General features: G+C 43.7%; 1 protein-coding gene across 2 annotated transcripts in view; it reads right to left on the minus strand.

Moving 5' to 3' along the window:
* Positions 1-14,227, minus strand: part of PDGFB (platelet derived growth factor subunit B) — a 31,050-nt gene extending 16,823 nt beyond the window's left edge. The window contains exon 1 of one of the 2 annotated variants that reach the window (XM_044455196.1): positions 13,008-14,227. In XM_044455196.1, the coding sequence (XP_044311131.1) occupies positions 13,008-13,097 (90 nt within the window). In that variant the 5' untranslated portion in view covers positions 13,098-14,227. The remainder of the gene's footprint in view (positions 1-13,007) is intronic. The other variant, XM_044455197.1, reaches the window with a different exon arrangement.
* Between the last annotated feature and the right edge of the window lie 8,286 nt (positions 14,228-22,513).

Genomic DNA, 22,513 nt, shown 5'->3' on the forward strand with positions numbered 1-22,513 from the left:
CGCAACCAAAAATACAGCAAATAGCACCATATTGTTGCTTAAAGCTCTTGCTGCCAGTAACTCAACCTTAGGAGAGGCATTTTAAAATTTTAGCATGGGGGGAAAATGTGCAGAGAAGATAGGAAACTGACAAACGACTGGTGACTGGAGAAAAGGGGTAAGGGCTAGGGTTCGTGTACCCTATAGAGCTGGATTGGGACCATATGCTAGAGTTTCTCCACTCCTGGTCTATCTGACTGGCAGCAGCTCTCCAGGGATGCAAGCTGCTGTCTTTCCAGGAACTGAAACTGGGACTTTTTGCATGCAAAGCATGTGCTTTACCACTGCATAACATCATTTCTCTTGTTATGCAATCCTATATGCAATCCTTGGCATCAACTGCATTTAGAATATCAAGTAAATGCGGAAAAGGGCAACTGAAATGATCCAGAGGTTGGAGTAACTCCCCTCTGAGAAGCAGCTGCAACAGCTGAGAAGGTTTAGCTAAGAAAAAGGTGAGTAAAGGGAGATATGATGGAGGTGTTCAGAATTATGCATGGTGTGCAGAAAATGGAGACAATTTTTCCTCTCTCCCATAATACTAGAACCTGACGTTATCACATGAAGCTGACTGGTAAGATCCCGAGTAGATAAACAGAAATATTTCTTCACACAGCATACAGTTAAATTATAGCATTCACTAACACAAGAAGTAGCAATGTCACCAATCTCGCCTTCTTCACTCTGAATTCATGTCAGAGAAGGGTATCAATGACTACTCGTCTGGATGAATTTTTGCTAGCTCCAGTACCAGAGGCAGTAGGCCTGTGTAAGCCTTGGCAGTTATAGGCGGCCTAGAAATACATGTATAAATAATTATACAAACCAGTTAGTGGGATATTGGGGCAAGAGGGGGCTGCTGCACTCACGTCCTGCTGGATGGATCCTTTTAAATAGTTGGTGCGCCACAAAATGCTTCACTAGATGGACCACTGACTTATGACCAGCATGACATACAGTAAATTAACTTTCCGTAGCCAAGATAAAATCCCCAAAGTTAGAAGTGCGATGCAAGCTGTTTTAATAAGCCCAAGTTAAAACTTAACTTCTCCATAAATGTTTATTTACAGCCCATTGTGTTCTCTATTGTCTTTCCTGACTGAGAAAGAACTGTGTGGATACCAATTTTGTCCTGCAATGTCATAGTAGCTGGGTTTAGACAATTAAATAACCCACTTTTGAGTTGAATATGGGTTGCTGTTGAATTGCAAGGTTGTTAAAGAAACATGGGCTATTGTACTGCCTGAACCCATCCACACCAACCAACCATCATTTGTTAACTACAAAAACCCATGAAGAGAACCTACGCTTTCTTCTTGGGTTACAAATTGTTGTTTGTTAATAATTAACAAAATCATGGTTTGTTAGAACAACTGAGTTCAGACATGGTTACCCACATTTCAACAACAACACATGGTTCCATACCAAACCACACTCAACCGTTCAGTGTGAGATATTGTATTGTGGATCAAACAATTGGAACAGACGGCTAGAGATAAGCAATGTAGCAGGAAAATGTTCACTATTCTGATCCCAGTTCTGCACCAGTATGCTTAGTTTGGAAAAAAAATTGTTTGCAAAGCCTGGGCTTTTGCAGCTTTGAGGTCATTAGTAAAAGTTGGGACTGTTTGGAAAGTGTTCCACCTGTCAGGAAAAGCAGTTGTGAGTTAACAGTGCAATCACACAAATGCCTCTGGCCCTTCCTGATACTTAAGACATGAAGGAGAGGTGGAAGTTTATTTTAAACTCATACATTTGCTTGAGCTTGGCAAATGCTGCAGGTCTCTGTGACTTTGCAGGAGGAGGGCATACACACCTGTGATAAAAGGGAAGGAAGGAAAACTGGACAAGCTTTTATGGATCAGTGCTTTGCTGGAGGAATTGCAAAAGCAGATCATGGGAGGGCAGCAAGCTGAGGAACCGATCATTGGAATTAGCTCCACTCCCTTTTTAGAGAGGGGGTTTAGGTGCCAAGTTTTTCTTGTTGGAGATGTTATCAGGTAGACCAAAGCATGCCAACACACCCAGCTTGTAAAGTTCATTATTCTCTCCTTCACAGAGGGGCATGTAGGCCTGGGCAACACAAATGGCTCTTTATTCTCTCATTGGAGCCCGTTTGAAGGTTGAAGTCCTATGCGCCCTTGCTTATGAGAAAGCTATTTGTACTTGCTTCTAAGTAAAAACCGTAGGTGTCAAGCATGTGCATCTATGCAGACTGGCTTTATGTGTGAAGTGTAGGGATCCTTACACTTCACTGAGCAGGAAACTCATTCCCTTCGAATTGTCCCAGTGAGCACAGGGTCCACTTCAGAAGAGGTACCATGTGAAAGAACTGTAGACACTCATTCCAGACCAGCAGACATGAACATAACACATAAAGTGCGCACGCGCCACTCACCCACCTTAATCTGTGAATTGCCTGGGAGAAAGCTGGAATGGCCATGAGGAGGAGGACCCTGTCCACAGGCCAAACAGGGTAGCAGGAGCTATTTTCTGCTCAGCTTCTATGAAGGTAAGGTTATATGTCTAGATCAGGTTAATGATCGCCTTTTAACTGCTTGGTAGATCAAAGGAGACTCTTGCCAGGCTAGCTATCAAGTGCCTCAGGGGTGGCCTTGCATTGCTGCAAGACTGCAGATACTTCGGCCAGTGGTTTTTATATCTCGTCTGCCTTCCCAGTTTTATGGTTTCCTCAGGTACGGTATGTGCTGGCATGCAGGGCTGTATGTTCACTAGACACAAGCCAGCCATCACACACGTACCAGAGCAAACATGCTCCTTCGGCAATGATCTGCGGACTTGGCTGTAAGGGCTGAAGACAATATCGGGAAACAGATGCAGAGCGTCATTTTCCAGCCCAGGGTCCCAGCAGTGAGTGAGGTCAGCTGAGGGTCTAAGTGAAGGCCAAGGACTTCTTAAGCCCCAGCAGGTAGAGCAGCTGTTCTCCTGACCAGGTGAGGGGAGCAAGTGGCTTTACTCCAAAGCACTGTACTATCTTAGGCAGAGCCCAAATGCCCCCTCCATGTTGCAGATGACACTTTCAAACAAGAATGAGCAAGCTGTCACTCCTGCGGGCTGCGTTTCCTCTGGGACAATTTGTCTGGTGCCACGTGGGCAGAGCAGAAGAGCTGAAAGTGAGTTGCATGGCTGCGTGGGAAGATGTGAATGTGTGTGACAGAGGTAGAGTGTTATGTGAATGGAGGGGCATAGCAGGACATGGGCTTCATAGCTGCATGAGTAGGGAAGGGGCTGGGGAATGTACAGGTTGATCAGCACTCCTCTCTACCTGCCTGGGCAGAGCCTGAAGAGGCATGTGGGCTACAGAAAATACTGCAGACAGTCACATGTGGCCCTCTCCAGCTTTAACAATTCTTCTGTGCTATTCAGACAGAAACTCCTGCCTTCATTTATATTTATTTATGTATTTATTTTTCAATTCATATCCTGCCCTTTTCCTACAAAGGGCTCAAGGCAGCTTACATCATCTCTCCTCCTCCATCTTATCCCCACAACAACAACCCAGTGAGGTAGGTTGGGCTGAGAGTCTGTGACTGGCCCAAAGTCACCCAGTTGGCTCCATGGCTGAGTGGGGACTAGAACCCAGGTCGTCTGAGTCCCAGTCCCTTGCTCTTAACCACTACACCACACTGGCTCTCCTCACCCTCCTTCTTTCTAGGGCTGAAATCTGGGGAAATGCACACTTACCTGTGTGAAAGTACAAACAAACTCAGTGCTTTATTTTTGAGCAGATCTGCAGAGTTGTACTGCATATTTCACCTACCCCATCCCAGGGTGCACATGCGCCCCCCCCCTCACACACACACCCTTGAAGCCTGCCAAAATCATTGTCCAGCACAGATGGATGCAGCTCTTTCTTCCCTCTGCCAAAATGCAGCAGCACGTCTTCCCTTCATCCAGGAAAGCAGCATGGGAAGTTTTAGCACTGCTTTCCCCAACCTGATGCCCTCCAGATCTATTAGACTGCACCTCTCCTAATTCCCAGTCACATAGCTCATTGCATCCACTGCAATTTCAGCCTTAAGGTGATTTTTCCATAGACACAAATTTGCCAGCCTCTTAGGCTTACATAAAAGGAATAAACTCTAATATATCACCTTATCTCCATCCTAGACATTTTGCTGGGTGAGGCAAAGTAGCAAATGATACCTGCCCCTACCCCATTAAAGTCAAATACCCAAGACCAGCCAAGTTATTTTGGCACCTGAGGCAGAAAATCTCTGCAAGCACTTCTCTCTCTCCCTGGCAGTAAAATATAGCAGTAATATATTAATTAACTAGCAAACTGCTGTCCTATCAAGACACCCTAAAACCAGGCACCTGAGGTGGCCTTTCCATTTTGCTTAATGCTAAGGCCAGACGCAAATTTACTATTTCCCCTCCTTTCAAGTGCCATGAATCTAATCTAGAATGGAATCTGCCAAGCTGTAGTCAAAACAGGAAAGATGCCTAGTTTACTATCTTGCAGGTATGAAATGCACAAGGATGTAGGAAAGAGTTGGGAGCTGTGCTTTTTCACTGGATCCATGAAGAAATGCTACAAAACACTGGGACATTCCCTTGAAAAAGAAGTAAAAAAGTGAGCTTTGAAACTATAGAATATTTTCCATAGTAGCTCTGCATATATTCAGTGTTCCTCATGCCTATGCTCTCAGCACATATTCTCACAGGCGGTGAAATCTGGGGAGTGGGGAAGAGGTGATAAATGGCTTGGAGAGGAACAATTGAGGACCCTTCATCACTGTTTTATTTCAACACTGATTGCTTGCATCCAGAGTGCCAAATATTGGGGGAAATGAAGCAGAAAGGAAGATCTTCTCATTCAGAAGCTCCAGGAAAGGCTTTAACTGCTCTTGCCACCCCCAATCCCCCTTTTTTTGTTCCAAAAATTGGTACAGGTTATAAGTGGAATTTCTGGGTCACCTCAATATTGAAGTTAAGAAAACCTAGCAAGAGATGCACATGCTGATTTAAGCCTAAGGGACTTAAGCATCCCATCCTGATGTCCTCCAGGTGTTGGATTATGAACACCATTGCCCGCAGTCAGTCCACAGGCCACACTGCATATGGTGACGGAAGTTGTAGTCCTATACATCTTTAGGGCACTTCTGTGGAAGGCTTTCCTCCTACATGGCAGCTTACCAAGAACATTATAACTTTAGAGCAGGCCCCGGCTACCAGTTTTGAAATCCATCCTATCTCTTGTGCTACTCGGTCTCTCTACTATATTTTGGAAAGGGGAAGATTCTAGTTAAGCCAATGCATTTCCTTCCTCCATTGGGGAGGGGGGGGGAGAGAGAGAGAGAAAGTTATTCAGGACTCATGCAAAAATAATAATCCAGAAAATGCTCCCCAGGTTTTATCCACCCACCATGCCACACTGATACCATCAGCTTTGCCAGCTTGACAGCCCACCCACTAGGTCCCAACCAAGATTGTGGAAATCTGTGCCTTACAGTGATTAACTGTTGTGGTTGTGTGTTAACCAGGGTGGGGTCATACTGCACACCTGGAAGACTGGGAAAGCAAAGCAGAAAAAAATACTAAAGATAGTTCTTCTCTCTCAAAATTGTGCTTGGGGGTTGTGGTGGGGAAACACCGTGACATTCCTCAGCATGGAGTAACATCAACGAGTTCCAGCAGAACCTAGCAAGAGATGCACATGCTGACTTAAGCCTAAGGGCCGGTGCTTCTGTGGCTGAAAGGCTGCCTTTAACTGTTAATGTTTCCACAGCCAGCTGTGGGTGATTCAGTTCTAAACCCTGACAAAATATATCCCTCTCATAAGTCAAAGGAAGTTCCTCCACTACATCTTATACAGAGAAATGCCACTGAAAGTGCTGTCTTTACTGGAGTTCTCAAGAGCACTATCCAATGCATGCTGAAACAGCAAAAATACTATACTGGGACTTGTACACTTTTTCATGTCTAAACATGCGTAAGATTGCACCTAAATTTTGATTCTTCCACTGGAATAAGTTCATCATTTATGCTCTCTCATCCCTCAAGCACCCAAGACAACCTGTTCCAGTTTCCATCTTTCAGTCCATGGCAGACTAGCAAACAAAGGCGAAGGGATTTCCCCAGCAGCATGACACACATGGAAAGGGCCTGGACATAATGTCATTCTCTCCTAGACTCAACTATCAGCTGAGATAGATATACGTCTACATTGCTTGTCTGCCTTGGGTGCCAGCTCACCTTAGGATCACTTGCACAGTCTGATTCTTCTGATACCATACATTGATAAGGAATTTGTGTCCAGAACAACTACTTGCTTCATTTTATCCTTGTTAACTTTAACCCATCTCCTGAGACCTATCTCTGCCAAACCTATTTGAAAAATATTTTACCCATTTGCTGAAATACCTATATGCATGTATAGAAATGAATAGGACAGTAGTAGGCAGACTGTAGGCCTGTTGGTTCAACTTTGTTCTTTTACGAGGACCTCCCAAGACCCACCAACCACCACCTAAAGCACAACGCATATAATTAGCATTAAAGAATTCTGAAGCAGAACTGAGCAAAAAAGGCTTCTCCTGGTTACTCCGTGTTTTCTTCATTTCAGCATTCTGACTAATGGGTGGTATAGAAAAGAAATGAAATAAAATAATTTCGGATGGGGATGAGTCATTTTTGTTGTTATTGCTAAACAACTGGCAGTCACAGATCCTTGCTGAACTACTGCAAATCAGTCAGAGATTCATCAATAAATCAGATATTCTTATGTGATGTACCAACTGCAGAAGAAGGAATTACAATATGAATTAAAGTCATCTAGGCAAGATAGGCTGCATTACTTAGGCCCTCCTGCTTGCCAGCACTTTCTCCCATCACCCACACAATATACAGAGCATTTAGAAAAGCTATATGGGTGCTCATAGAAAATGCCATCAGATAGGTCAAGACCCTGAATCCTTACCCACATTTACAAAATCTACATTTATTATTCTCCTCTGCATAATTTCATTTGGAACAGTTTCTCCTGTGTAGCCAATAAAAACTCATGTGTGGTATCTTGGGAGCACCTGCCATTAAGGAATTAACAGTTAGTGGGCTGAACAGTCAGTGCTACAGAAAAGAGTTGTGCTGGATCAGACCAAGTTCCATTCTGTTCATACTGGCTAACCAGCCCCCACAAGAAACCCATAAGCAGCACATGCAAAGAACATCCTCCCCATGTTCCCTAGCAACTGCTGTACACTGGCATACTGCGTTTGTTACTGAAGCATACAGCCATCAGGAATAGCTGCAACTGACAGCCTTCTCCACCATGCATTAGTCCAGTTCCCTTTTAAAGCTATCCAAGCTGCTATAGCTTGTGGAAGTGAATTCCATACTTCTAACTTTGCACTAGTTCCATTCATCTGTCCTGAATCTCCTGCTGATCAGCTTCATGGAATGAAGCTCGGTTCTAATATTAAGAGGTATTATGAAAAATGTCTTCCTATGTATTTCCTCTATATGCTGCATAATTCCATACACCTCTGTCAAATCTCCACTACTATCCTATTTCCTAAATAAAACATTGTAAATATTCTTCATAGGGAGATGCTCTGGGCCCTCCCTTTAGCTTTTTAGTTGCCTTCTTTTGAAGATTTTTAAATTGTACAGTATCTTTTTAAGGTACAGTGACTAAACTGTATACAGTATTTCAAGGGTGGTAGCACAACAGATTTCTTCCAGCATGCTGAATGGAAGTAGGGGTTTCCCAGCAGACAGGTGCCATCTTCAGGATGGGGACAAATCTCCTGCAGGGAGCTGGAATTTCTGCAACCCAGTCTCGGATAGGACAATGGACAGGTCACATGTGTGCAACTACTGCACAGCCCACATATCCAACTTCCCTTTGTGGCTTGTATAACAATGGAATAGCAGGGGAAGGAAGGCTTCACACCCACATACCTTCTCTATAAGCCATGCTGCAATGAAGCATTGGGGTAGTTTTAATGCAAGGGAATTTCCAACATCCTACATCCACCCATTCACTCAAATGGGGAAAAGGGGCACTAAGTCGGCACTTAAGGTCTTGCATCCCCTCAAATCTCTGTAGGGTTACCAACTGCCAGTTGTGTCATGGGGGCAAAAAGACCTTTTAAGGAATTGCAAAGGGATTGAAGACTTTCAACAGAGTGACTTGAGGGGCCACAAACCTGTCCCAGTACATAAATAAAAGTGCAAAAAGCAGATGCCAAAGATCCACAGAATTAGTATGTGCTGCTGGGGCGCTACCATCAGTGAGCCACCTGCAGGCATGGTAACTTGTAACAGAAGTGCAATAGAAACTGTAGTACATACATCGAAGCAGGAGTAGTTGCCAGGTTGCCCTGTGGTTACTGCTTGTGCAAGACAGAAATGGAACCCTGGGTGAATAACAGCAGGGGATTGGGGCCTGCAGCATGTACATGGTTCAGTACAACTCCAGCTGGCAAACTTAAAGCAAGCCTGTCTGTTAAGTGGAGCCGGAAAAAGTCCCCTTGCTTACACTGGAGAAAGCAAGTCTAAGAATCTTCCATCAAAACGAAGCCTCTTTACTGTTTAGGTGGAACCAAGGGTATGGCCAGAAAGTATTGCACATATATTTTGTCTTTGTTCTCCTTAACTGATTTTCAGAAAAAAAATGGAAGCAGCAGTAGGGAAACAAGAGAGGGTCATGACCGGCAGACCTCATCTGGACACCCCTGTCCTCCATTGAATTCTGTGAATGAAACAGTGCAATGGGATGATAAAAAGCCTTGTCCGGAAACACCCAGAGTCTAGACATTTGCTTTTGATTTAGAGGAATCTCTCTAACCATCATCTCATAGGGGTGCCATCCACTGACCACCATCCAGCCAGTTTCAGCTTTGCATCCCATCTGATCTGGACAGCTCTGTAGGCCAAAACCAATCCATTATGTTGTAGTTGTGCCCCTGGAGAGAGCATGAGATGGACCTCCAATTTCTTTGAACTCAGCTGTTCAGAGAAGCCTAGTTCTATAGAAAGCTTATGATTCATTCATGTGAGTAAACATTCTCTCTGGTCTGTGGAGTGCTCACTCACCTTAATTCAGGTGAGCTTTATAGTGTGCGCATTACTATATAAACTTATTTTCTGGCTTGCTGTGTCATGTTTCACCAATAACTGTATGCTCCTCAGGACTGGGACTGTGTTTTTACTTGTCTGTTAAATCTCATGTATACTTTTGGGTGCTAAAAACAAGACACAGATGGTGTCTAACTGCAAGTGTTTGCATGGTTATAAGGAATTGGTGGATTATGTAATTATCAAATAGTCCCAGAGTTAGAAAATGGGCAACAGTTGGAGTGCATACTCTTCCCATTACTCCTTAGTCAGTGAGATAAATGCTCACTTGCCATGAGGTAACCAGACATTTTCAACTTAGGTATTAGTTTGCTAATTATACCCAGTACAATGCTTATATTCAGAGACTCCCAAGGTGGAAAAAAGAGAAATTTCTCTTTAAAATGTGCTTACTGCATGTATTCCAAAGTATAACATTTTAATTTCTACAAATGCACCATTTGTAATACATGCAATATGTGTTATGTACTTCGCTATCCAAACCTTAGAACAAAATATATCCTAAGAAATAGGATTTGTATGCTGCTGAGAAGCTCTCATGTACAATGGTGGGTGAAGTGATATTATCTCCAGCACTGAAAAATGGGTATTATATGCAAGCCTTTGAACTATATAACCCTAGGTAGGATGGAATCAGAAGCTAACTGATACAGGTAAAATAAGTTTCCCTGTGTTCAGAGGAGTTTATTTCCTAGCAAATGTGGTTGAGACTGCAATTTTAGTGCGTATATATTTATAACATTACAAATGTCACAGCTCATTACCCCCACCCCACCCCACCCCAAAGCAGAGTGTGGCACCAGCCAACAGAAGCTGGGGGGGGGGGGTATACACACACATACTGCTGCTACACAATTGCCTTGCAAAGTAGGAAACACTCTTTCTGCAGGGATGCAAGCCTGGCATTGCAAGTATATACAACAGTTTAGGAACATAGAATAGTTCTGTGAAGATTAATTTGCTGGAATCCCATCCTTAGTTCAGCAAAAGATGGATGGGCTGTAACCAATTTCATAGCCACTATTCTGTGAGGTTAGTTGAGGTGATGACTAACTTAAAGTCAACTTGCAGAAAGTGGGCAGAAGGTAGATTTTCAGATGCCTTGGACTGCAAACTTTCAGAAGCCCCTGCCAGGATGCCCAACGTTCAGGAATGCTGAGAGCTTTAGTGCAAAACATCTAGAGATCTACTTTGCCTCCATCCCTAACCTGGGAAACTTCATAGCTGAGCACAAATCTGAATTTGGGCTCCGCAAGTCCAAATCCAACATGCTTTGGTATCATCTTCAATCATTGTTTTCAACTGCGGAAAGTTCACAAGACTTTTCCACAGGAGACCAGGCCTTCTGGACTTGGCCTTGGACAGCCATGCTGAGAAAAGCTGGAAAGTCTTGCCATGTTGCTATTAAAATGTAAGAATCTTCGAGGTGGTGGTGAGGGTGGGAAGAGAGGAAATAGCAACAGCGGTGATATCAATGACCGCCCGTGTTGGCCTGCACAGGAAAAAAGGGGGAGACAGAGCAGCAGGGGAGCAATCCTACTGTTCTCCCCGGCGAAGGAAGATTCCGCCAGCGCTCGGAAAGCCCTTCGTTTGGCCTGGCCGCGGGGAAAGCAAAGAAGAGCTTGGCCCAGCGCCTCTTGAGCCAGCCGAAGGGAAAGCCCGGCACCGCAGCGCCGCCCGCCTCCGCCTAGGTAAGCTGCAGAAAGGCCTAGTGCGCCCTGTCGTTAGGACCACCTCAGGGCGGGATTTGGCGACAGCCGCCGCCTCCTCTCCTGGCGAGCGAGCGCGCACACACCGAGAACAAAAGGAGGATTATTTGCACAGGTTTGTGGACACAACAACCTGAGGTTTGGCAGCCTCTCACACTCTCCTCCTCGCACTTTATTTATTTACTTTTAAAGAAATGGTGCCTATAATAAGCGGAATTATTCGGCGTGGCGCTCTCGGTTGCACTTCAAAATAGGGAACCAGGCTGGGGTTCCTGGGTGGAAGCGGAAGGCACTCTGCCATCGAGATATTTTATTTTCTTACTGCTTGACCCATTTCAGGTTTGCGGCCTTGGCTGCCTCAGTTTGGCATACACGAAGGATTGGTAATGAAATCCTTCCTCGAGCCTACCACCTCTTGTTCTTAATTTGGAAAGGGCGGCGTGAACTTGCAGTTTGTTTTTGTGAATCGGTGCTGTGCCCTCGTTCTCTGTGAAATAACGTTGCTGCAAAACTGCGAAGTATCCTTTTAATCCCCTCTTTTCCCAGCTGCTAACCCCGCTACCAACTCGTGGTAGAGAGGAGCAGACAGAAAGTCTCCCGACTTCATTTCTCTGGCCCCGCCCTCCCGGCTGCGCATTTCCAGACAACCTGCTGTGCTGTATAGCTGGGTGTTTCCCTCACCGAATCGGAGATACCTTATTAGTATTTTCAGCACCTAGCTGCACGCACAGGCTAGATTACCTCTCAAAATTGACATAATGCTTGAGATCCTAGCCTAGCGTGCTGCATTAATCTGGAATGTAAACTAGGCTTGGCTCATACTAAGCAATGAGAGGTCGAATCCTCGCTTCCCGATTAGCGCGCACTGCGAGACGGCTGTGCTGTTCAAGCGGCAATCTCCTTTCTCCAAGATCACACCAAAAACAAAGGTTTTGCCTATACGCTCTGTAGGATCAAATGCAACGGTGGTAAGAGTTGGCGGGCACGAGGGAAATTAAACTAGCAGTAGCCCTTTAAGAGCTCCTCCCTAGCCCCAGTCTTCACATTCCCTCTCTTTCCTCTTGGGCATTAGCTTGGAACTGATATAGGATCCCTCCTGCGGCAGTTCCAAGTTAGAACAGCTGGGAAACTACGTCCTCGGCTAGTAACCCCTGTTTGGAATTCAGCTGCCAGCCAAAACTCTGCAGTATCTTTTAGTCTGACCTCCCATCGTGAGATAAGAGGGGGGAAAAAAAAAACCTGCCACCCCAGGGCATCATACGATAACACTACAGACTCCTCCATTAACTACCAGATAATCTCCCACCCTTGTTGCGAGCAGGTACCTGGGCTGAATTCCCAGGAAGGTTTGTCTGCTTTCATCAAAAACAATTCTCTGTGATCCTTTGGGGCAATCTGATATGATGTGTTTTGTGGAAGAGGTTTCTTTTTTGAAGGCTTCAAAAAGCCCTAAGCAGTCAATTCACTAGTGAGTAAGGAAGAGGAGCTGCTACAGTGCAATGCAAATGAGAAATCCAGGAAAGCGGGTTATTCCCATTGGACCATAGTGATGATAGGGCACTTATTGAGCCTGCATAATCTTAAAACTTGGGTTGGTGTAAGTAAGGCTCAACAGTGCCTCAACACCAGGTGGAGAGGTATAAAGAGCAACTCCTTTTCATACAAGTTGCCAGAGGGAATTGAAAGATTGCATGGACTACATTTGCCCGGACTGGATAGAACTCCCAAACTTAGAACCAGACCTCTTTCAAGAATGCTATTTCAATTTGGCAACTAATAAGATTACGAGTACGATTTTATTTGCTTATTGGAAGTAAATTGCATTGGATTTTCTGGGGCAGCCAAGTAAACATGCACGAGATTCTAAGGCTGCAATACTAAATGCTAGATTATATAAATCTCAATTAATGTGATTTCTTCACTTGCTACTTCTCTTTCTCTCTGAAGGAAGAGGCTCAGTGGAAGTAATTTTGCAGGTCTGCTCTAGTTATCTTGCTTTTAAATAAAAGATTCTTTAAATGTATGACACTTCTGCATACATAGATTGCTGCTAACCACTTATACAACGTGTTTGCACTCCTACTATATACTTCTATCGCAGTAGTGATATTCACCAGGTATGTTTTCATTAAGGAAATGCAGTTAGTTACTAACCTCACTGCTGATGAGTGGTAGGTGCCAGAGACACACGACGAGCACTCCGAAATTCATGCCGACTCCAATCCCCAGAAGTTCCAGACACATTGAAGAGTCGTCGTCGTCGTCGTCGTCTTTTTTTTAAAAAAGTAAGGTTCCCACACTTCAGGCACAGAGGTGAGAGAGTCTGCCAACAGTCTATGCTGTATGTCATGCACAGGGAGTTCTGTGCTCTCTCATTTCTTTCCTACAAACTTTTCTTGTCTGGAAAATAATATACACTCTTAGATAAAATATTTTTTTAAAGGTCCTTAGGGGAAAATGATGGTTGGTTATTTTTCTGCCTGTCTTCTTAGAGAGAAAGCATAGGTGACTGTAAAAGAAGAAAAAGCAGGAAAATATCCCTGTCCAAAAGAGGCATCTCCTTCCATCCCCTCCAAGCACTTTGCTATAAGAAGTCTCTCAACATTTCCCTGGGTTTGGCAATCTGCATAAAAGCAGGGCTTGTTCCTTTAAAGGACAAAAGTGTCTGCTGACAAAAACAATTATTTGCAGTATTCCTTCAAAATCTTAAGCTTCAAAACATTGAAAACTGTAGGGGAAGAGTTGAGGTCTTCATGCTCCTCATTCTTCCTTGTGTAACTTCTTAATGCATTGCTCTCGCCACGCCTTTGGTTTGAATATCTTCATTAGGTTAAATTTCTGTTTGAGGCTTTTTTCCAAAGAGCTTTGGTTGAGTGAGAGTTTGAAGCATGAGTTATGTTTGCAGACAGGTGAGCAAGTGGCTCCGGTAGAGCAGCCTGCTTTTGTGTGTGTGTGAGTGTGCGCGCGCGTGCGCGCGCGCGTGAGTGTGTAAATCGTCCTAAGTCTCCAGACTGGTATTGCTGCTGCTGCTGCTCTCTTGCACTCTGCTCCAGCAAGGAAGAAAAAGGTATGCTCCAGTGGGAGGAGAGACAGCACCAGGGAGAGAGCTAGTTTGGGTCTCTGCAAGAAAATAAGGTGCTAGCATTTCAGTTGTTCCTTCTTTTAAAGGAGAGAAGAGAAAGCGAAAAAGGGGTGGAGACATGGCTTTCAGTAACTCCTCTTTTGGCTATGAAACAAAACAGAAGGGGGAAAAAAATAAGGCACGATTCAGCATTCACCAGATTTTTTTAAAAAATATATCCAGTAACATAGACTGAGCGCACACTGCTTTCAAAGGGGAGAACCTGGGGAATTCTAAAGTGAACAAGGGAGCATATCTCTTATCAGAGCAGGGTTGTGCAGTGTATTTGGCTCCTAATATTCCCTCTTGAAGCTCAGATTTTATTTTATTTTGCAGGCGAGAGAAAATTAATTTGTTTTCTTTTAGTTCTGCCACCTCAGTAATTTTGAAGGAAGAAGAGAGCATTTTTAATAGCTTTGATCTATCTACAGAGTGAGAAGAGAGCCAAAAAAATCTAAAAGTTGTTACAACAGAGGTTGGCACTTGGCATTACTTTCGGTGCTGGAAGGCTTTTCGTTGCATAGTAATTTCCACAATGTAATAAACATCCAAGCTTTGGAAAGTTGAGCCAGCAGATATTTGCTGGGGGAAGTAAGAGCAATTAGTTAATAGGTAAGAGTGAGACAGTCACAGGCTTCTATTGAAATAACTATAGCATTTCCCCACCCAGATGGTCTATGTTTGATGATAATTTTTTTCTACTCCTGTTCTGAATCCATGTACAGAAGAGTGATAATAGGTGCTTGTAGGAGAGGTCTGTTCTTATAATTGTTTTAGTAAAGCACTAGTCACCTAAATCCACAACCCATCTGGCAAAACTCCACCAATCCTTCTCTGCTGTTCTTTTCCTTCCGACACTATGTAAACTGCCCTGAGAATAGTTGTAGGACCACTATAAATGAATTAATACATCTTTGCTGGCAATGTTGAACTTATTTCAGCCTGCAGGCTAAATTTAATTTTGGAGAAACTGGGATGGGGCTCTGTTTTACTGATGGGTGGGGTATGCTGTAAAAATATCAAAATAGTGGCATTTTGCAACTTAAAGCATTTCCTGCCAGTAACTAGACTGGGGGTGGGGGAAGCAGCAGTGTTCCAACCTTCTAAAATGAGGGAAAAACTGCCACATCCAGGAAACCACCAAAGGATCAGTATGTTGGGAAACGGGATGTCATATTGTGGCAAGTCCCTGAAAGATTTGATTGGAACCCCAGATTTGGCTTAGCATCTTGAGGTTCAACACACATGCTTTATGGTGGGCCAGAGACTGGGTTCACACAGCATAAGCCATGGTTGCTTGTTGTGTTGTCTGAATTCAGCAGCATGGATTGTTAACAAGTCTGGCTGGATTCAAACTGCCATGGCTTACTGTAATGTGTGAACCTTTTGGATGGTTGAGCCATCTGACCCAGTAGTGTCTCCTCTCACTACCTGTGCCTCTTGGATCAACAGGTCTTTGCCCTCCTGCCTAGATCAGGGGCAGGCAAGACATTACCCCATGCTGGATTGCAGTCCTCGGGCTCAATCCTTTGCATGCTTAGATGGGAAAGCACCCCACAACTGCTAGTATTCCCTTTGTGTACAATCCAATGCCCTACACTCCTGTTGCATGTAATCCTCTGAACCCAGAGGCTTAGGTGCCTCCAACGCACAGGGCAGGTTGCAGTAGCAATCACTGCTGCCTCTGTGCCTCACACTGTGTGTTTTATCTGGACAGCCATTTTTGGCTGTCTAGATAAAAGTGACAGGGGAGGAAGAAGGCTGAGATGTCAATAGGAGTTGGCAGGAGCCATCAGTCCCTGCTGCTCCCGTGCATCCCTTTTCTTCCTCTCCAGTGTGCAGTTGTAAACTCAGAGAGGTGGCCAGATATGTTCTTTGTATGCCAGCTGTAATGAGGGCAGGAGGGGGCTCAGCCTTAATTCCTGGCCCACAGACCATAAGGCTGAAGTGCTGGGATTCCAGATAATTCCATGGCCACCACAGACAATGCTGAGAGGCTGTAGGATTGCGTACCTCAAGATTGCTTAGAAAGTAGGTCTCCAAGATAATTTGCAGTAATATTTTCAAGGCTTCAGTTGTCAAAACTTTGATAATGGCAACTGCAAAAGCTCATTCTCTCTGCCAGCCCCTTTAATAGACTGCTGAAATAATGAAAGGGAAAACCAGGAATCTGCTTTTATGTGAAAATTATTGTGAACTCATTTCTGGTACTGAATTCATGAGCTCAACACATGTTGTGTAGTTCAAAATGTATGCCTCCCTTTTTGCCCCAGCTACTATTTTGAACTGATTTTATTTAGCCAACGTAAGGAAGTCTGGCCTTGATTGTCCATGTTCAAATGTATTCTTTTTAACACTGAGTGCATGTGAAGATACCCAAAAAGAAACATACTGGTGTCAATACACATTATCCAACTGGAGAATTTGCCAAGGCTTTCCAGCAGGTTCTTGCCATTTCAGAAGTGATCCATTTGCGGAATTTGTGCAGATGCATGCATATAAAACATCTCTGCATTGCAGTTGGGACTGGGCATGGTGTCAGTGCTACGGGGAATAACTTGGAAGCGGTATCTAGATTGTGTTGCTTCCAGCCACTTTATTCTTGATTACAAAGAAACCATTAGTTTTCTTATGCTGCAGACCTCATCCTGAATGCTCCCCCAATGGCCCAGTTTGCACATAGTGGGCAATTATGGGTTAACTAAATGGCATGAGCAGGAGTGAGGAACCCTAAGTTGAAATACCTCTGCTGAGGTTTCTTAGTGGCAGTAAGATCTCTAAGCTTAAATATCCAGGCATTTAAAAAAAAAAAATCCTTGCCTTGCATTTGGTTCTACCTAGTACCAGAATGTTTCCTCCTGCACAGCTGCTCCATATTTGACTTCATACCTCAGCTGTGTAGCCCTGCTTTACACGCAGGACCTGGATCAATGAAGCCTGTGTTACAGAAATGCCCTTTGGAGCCATCCTGTACTTTTTGTGGAGATCTTTTGCCAGAATGTTTTGTGGTCAGGGCAAGTTGGGTATGATGCTGGCTAAGTTCACATGATCACTGTGTATGTAAAAACCAGCTGCATAACTCTTTTTTATGTTGACTGCTTTTTAATATTCATGAATCTAATCTTTAATGTGTTGTTTTATGATAGGATCTAGTATTTGTTTAATTGTGTACTGCTTTGTGCATTCCCACAGGAAACACTGCATAGATTTTTTAAAAACTTCTGCATGTTGACTTAAAAGCCCAATGAAAACCAATGGAACCACAATCTTTACTGTTAATATGTGTTCATGAGTGCAGTTGAAAGCCAAAAGAATGTATATTTTAAGACAGGGGTGAGCAGCCTATGGCCCTTGGGTCACAAAGAGTTGTGGGACTGCATGTAGCCCTTGACCTAATGTAAAAAGCCCTCTGCAAGCAATTTTCTTGGCATGAATGGAGAGCTTTTGTAACAAGGAAATTAATTGCTGTATCTACTTTCAGTTTTGTCACAGATTTGAGATCTAAGCCACAAAAATCTTGCCTTTTCCTGCATTTCTATTACACAACCTATAGATGGTGCAGTACTATAGCAGAATATGCAATTATAATATGCAATTATACAAGTAAGAAAATGACTTTTTTGCTTTGAGAAATAATATCCCATTTTCCCCACTGAGGAAAGTGCTGTTTAATGATAGAAGTGAAACTGGAGGATCTCAGCATTATCTAAGAACCTGAACAATAAATGACTTCTGTAGAAAAGCTTGAAGGTGGGTGGGGGATGAAAGGGAGAGAAAAGTGGTAGGCCTATTCAGCTTCATCTGCATGTGATCCCTGCAACTGATCACTCCCAGGGGAATGAGGAAAAACAACCCCACCCTTCTTTAATACATATTTTTAATGTGCCCCCAGCCCTTCTGTAATACATTTTTAGTATGTGTAATTAATACGCTTTGCTAAGCTCCTTTTTAAAAATGTCTAAGCTGCCCTATACAAGGTCAGTCATCAAAATAGCTATATTACTAGTATTTTAACATGTAAGGAGAAGATGCTAACAATTGCTCCACTTTAGGCGAAGACCAGCATAATAGCACTGTTATTTTTTTCGCCTGCAATTCTGTGCATGGGTTGTAAGTCCAATTGAATGCAGTGGGACGTAATTCTGGGTAAGCATGCATAGAATTGCATTGTAAATAAACTAGACATGCTTACCATCATACCTATAGGACACCATAAGGAATTGTGCATTTGCTGATGGGTGGCACTGCATAGTTACTTTTCTGTATAATAAAACAAAGTATATGCAAAATCCAGGGCCAACTTGCTAAGCAAGGTGGAAGTTGAGGCACAAGGATCTGGGGCATCTCAGGTTGCCTTTTTGAGCCCTTGGCTCACTGTCTTTTCCATATCCGGTTAAATTACGTGGGAGCTAATATGGGAAGAAGGTTATTTATTTACACGTGGATGATGCTAGGCAGAATTTTTAGAAGCATGACTTTCGGGAGCAGTGAAGTCTTACTGATTCTTCAAACAATGGGGAAAAGGATGTTTGGAAACAGGCCATCCATCTATAGCTTTGGATGAAGGCAGAGGTAAATAATATTCAAAGCTTTCAGTGGCTATTTATTTATCATGGGAAGAAGGGAACAGATTGTCTTTCCCTATCATATCTTTAAAGCAGTTTGAGACCAGATCTGAAGAAGGAGTAGAGGCCGAGAGATGGTACAAGGTCGTTCTTGAACAGCATGTCTTAGGTTTTCTAGAGCACCATAGACCACCCTTTGCCAGCCTGGTCCCTTCTGCATGTGGTGGACTACAGCTCTCATCCCCTAACCATCTATGGAAGTTGTAATCCAACACAGATGGGAGGGGGCCATGATGAAGAAGGCTGCCCTGCTGGACCAATGTGACCCAATGTGAAATACTGCAAGAGCATGTGGGGAAACACCAGTGCAGATTCTCGCTTGATCATAATCTTGTTCAGTGGCCTTATGCAGGGCAACATCATGACCAACCTCATTGAATTAAGAAGCCAGAACTTTGCCTTAAGCTCATTTTTGAAAAAATGTGCAAATCAACTGGTTCGATGCTAAGGTGGCCCTTGCTGTTCCTGCTTACATCCTTGGATGTGTTTAGTTTTGGCCAGGAGATAGTGTATCATCACACTGGAAAATTCTGTGCTTCTCACCACCACCTATTTTCAGTGCTACCTTAAAATGTGTGTTGAACCCATATAAACTTGCTCTCTTCTGTTTAATTTCTTTGTCCCAATGCAAGGATAAATGTTGCAAGTTGCATGTGCTATGCATTCCAAGGTTGTTTTCTTTGTTAGGGAACCATTAGCCACCTAGATAAAGTGACTACATAGAGAACCGTCCTCTGTCTGAAGCAGAGGCTTTGAAGGTGACCTTCCACAATGAATATCTGGACAGCACACACAACTCACCTGTTCAGAATCTTCCTCACTGTGGTGGAAGGTCTTGTATTTCCTTTTATATTATAGTAATTCTTTCTACATTTGTACCTATGCATTTCAATTATAGGTACAAACCCCGGTCCCCTTTGTTCTCTTAGTAGGCAATGCAGTCTCTCTCTCTCTCTCTCTCTCTCTCAATCTCAATCTCAATCTCAATCTCAATCTCAATCTCAACCTCAACCTCAACCTCAATCTCTCTCTCTCTAAGGTGTAAGTGACCATGCTTACCAAAAGAAAGTATCTATAAACTGCTTTGTATTCTTTACTCTCAGAGAACCCTACAATGACTTGAGGGACTGGCTCCACAGGATAACTGGGAATAAGGAGCCCCAGTGGCTTCTCTTCCCTGCTGGAGCTGGTTGCATTCTGCAAAATTTGCTTGATTGCCCCATGGTGTGTGAGTTGCCATGTTGTCCAAGCTTGGCCAAGCACATAGCAGTTACTGATTTGGGTGTAGTTTGGAAAGTATCCATGCTGCTAACCAGATGACATGGCAACCCACATACTGCAAAAACTAATTACACAGTATACAACAGGCTTACACAGGGATGTGTGTGTGGGCGGGGGGGGGGGGACTGTAGTGGCTTTTCTTTGGAGGTTGAACAAACCTAGCCACAAAAAGATTAGCTTGCTTAAGGTTACCTAGGTCAGCCTTCCCCAATTCTGATGTCCCTCAGAAGTGTTGGGCTGCAGACCCCATAGTTCTCATCCAGCTGGCTGGAAGGCCAGCTTGATATGGCCATGCTAAGAGCTAATGTAGCATAGAGCTTAGAGTGTTTGACATGAATTTGGAAAATCTGGGTTGCAGTCCCCACTTTTGGCCATGAGCCTCACTGGGTGACTTTGTTCCAGTCACCAACTTGCGAACTAACCTGTCGAGATTTTTGAGTATAAACTTGAGAGGGGAATTATGCAAACTGGTTTGGGTTCCTTGCAAGAAAATAGGCAGGCTAGTAAATAAATAACTAAACACACACACCAGTTTAAGTTAAAGCTGAGTCAGGGAGTCCTGGATGATAATTTCTGTACCTTGCTGTGAAGCTACTTCTCAATAGAAATGAGTTGCATGGTCTCGGAGCTGCATCCTCTTTTTCCATTGTGATATAATCTTGCTTCTGCCTCCACCAGTTAAAATCTCATAGGCTCCAGCTCTTGCTCATATACTATGTTGAGGGGTAGGCCACTTAATGCAAGGCAGTTTACAGTGAGCAGTGTAACATGAATGACAGCAACTTCCAATGGGCAATTTGCTTTGGAGCTGGTAGAGCTTTCTGCAGTTGGGATCCATGTTCTGAAAGTCTATGCAAAATAGACAAATGTGGCTTAGAAAGAGGCAGAGTGGCCTTGCAGAATGGGTTAAGATACCATGTCTTCTGGAACAAGCCACATGAACCCTCTGGGCATGCCTCCAAATCACCCCTTGCAGGTGGGAACAGTAGAACAAGATCACTGCCTCCACTTTTGCTTGGAATGTTTGTATGGTGGCTGGAGGGGTGAGGTGAAGCAATTTGCTGAGCTTGGATGGATTGTTGGTCAGATCTAGCATGTGTCCTCATGAGGCTTATAGAGCAAGTCACATTACTACAATTATGATTTTCATTTCTAGACTGCCCCATGTTGTAGCCTTAGTTTCTCATTTTGTAAAAGTGGGAATACAAGTTATATAGGGCGCTTGTGGGTGGTTATATTGGATCAGCTTGCTCATCTGTAGCCCCCATGGAATGTAACGAAGTGACTAAGAGAGGGGGAAACTTGTGCTTTGAATTTTGCCAGTGTTGACAGTTGGCTCAGTGGCCATAGGCAAGCTACTTCCATTGAGTGCCCCTCTGTAGTGACTTACCTTGCCAGATTATTGCAAGGGAAACCAGAATGGTGTATGTAAAGCAGCTTTGAGCTAAGCAAATGCAAAGTCTGTTGTTGATATTCACCCCATTCCCCTAGTCATAGCAGCTTCTACCTGAGATACCTTGTTCCTAGGTAGTCTTGACACCAAACTAATGCTAAGTAACATTTCACTATTTCTGTTACATTTTAATGTGTTGGTATTATATATTCTAGCCCCATCTATCCATCAGAGGACTAAGAAGCTCCCTTAAGCATCATTCGATTGCAAAATAAAAATCTTCTAAACAAATATTTTATTACTAAGGTTAACAAGTTCAGCACTGCCAAAGGATACTGATGGCTGAAGCTTCTTTAGAATAACTCAGGGATAAATAAGTTGACTACAACTCCCATCAACTTCAACAGCATGGCCAATAATCCAGGATTACGGGGGTTGTGGTCCAAAATTTCTGGAGGGTACTACTGCTGGGATAGCTTGTCAGTTGTATACCCGTGGCACATTGGAAGACATTCTGAGCACTTTGGTGAGCCTTATCTCTCATGTGGCTAGGCACTCTTGGAGAATTGTACCCAAAGGTTGCATTTTAGCCTTAAAAGGGGAAAGAAGTGGTGGGATGAGTGCTGACCTTGTATTAGCTGGATTAGAGCATTAAAGAGTGCTTGGCATTTGAATAGACAGTCCTTATGCTGAATTCCAGGAAATGGAAGGGGGAAAAAGAGGGCTTCAGCCTCAGAAGACTTTTCAGGTATTGAAGGAGGGGGGTGGAAGACAACCCCTATTCTCATTGCATGTGGGAGCAAAAGATGCCACCTAGGTGGAGGTTGCTGCATGACCATGATGGAAGCTGCTAGCTCCTCATCACCATCCTTTGCTTCCCTGTCCTGACCTGGGTGGATTCCTTTATTTTCCAGTTACAACTTTTTCTTGCAAGGCTCTGTCCTGGGAACAAAGGGCAAAAAACAATCTGGAGGTGGTGTGATGGCCCTTTCTCCAGAGTATTTCCCCTTGGTGTTGTGTCGCCAACCCTCATCCAGTCAGTTGCCTTGAATCACACAAATAGAGAATGCTTTCCTGGTGAGCAATAAGGAATGTTCTTTGTTCTGTTTTCCTAATGGCAGTTGTTCACCCTAATCCTGTAGAATTCAAAGGAAATGCAGAATTAACTGGACCAGATTGCAAGCTGCTTTTAGTCTAGGCAATTTCACAAGTAAAGGAAACTGCATCACCACTCCACCCC

The sequence above is a fragment of the Varanus komodoensis genome, unplaced genomic scaffold, assembly GCF_004798865.1.
Source record: "Varanus komodoensis strain SLA01 unplaced genomic scaffold, ASM479886v1 scaffold8, whole genome shotgun sequence".
NCBI lineage: Eukaryota > Metazoa > Chordata > Lepidosauria > Squamata > Varanidae > Varanus > Varanus komodoensis.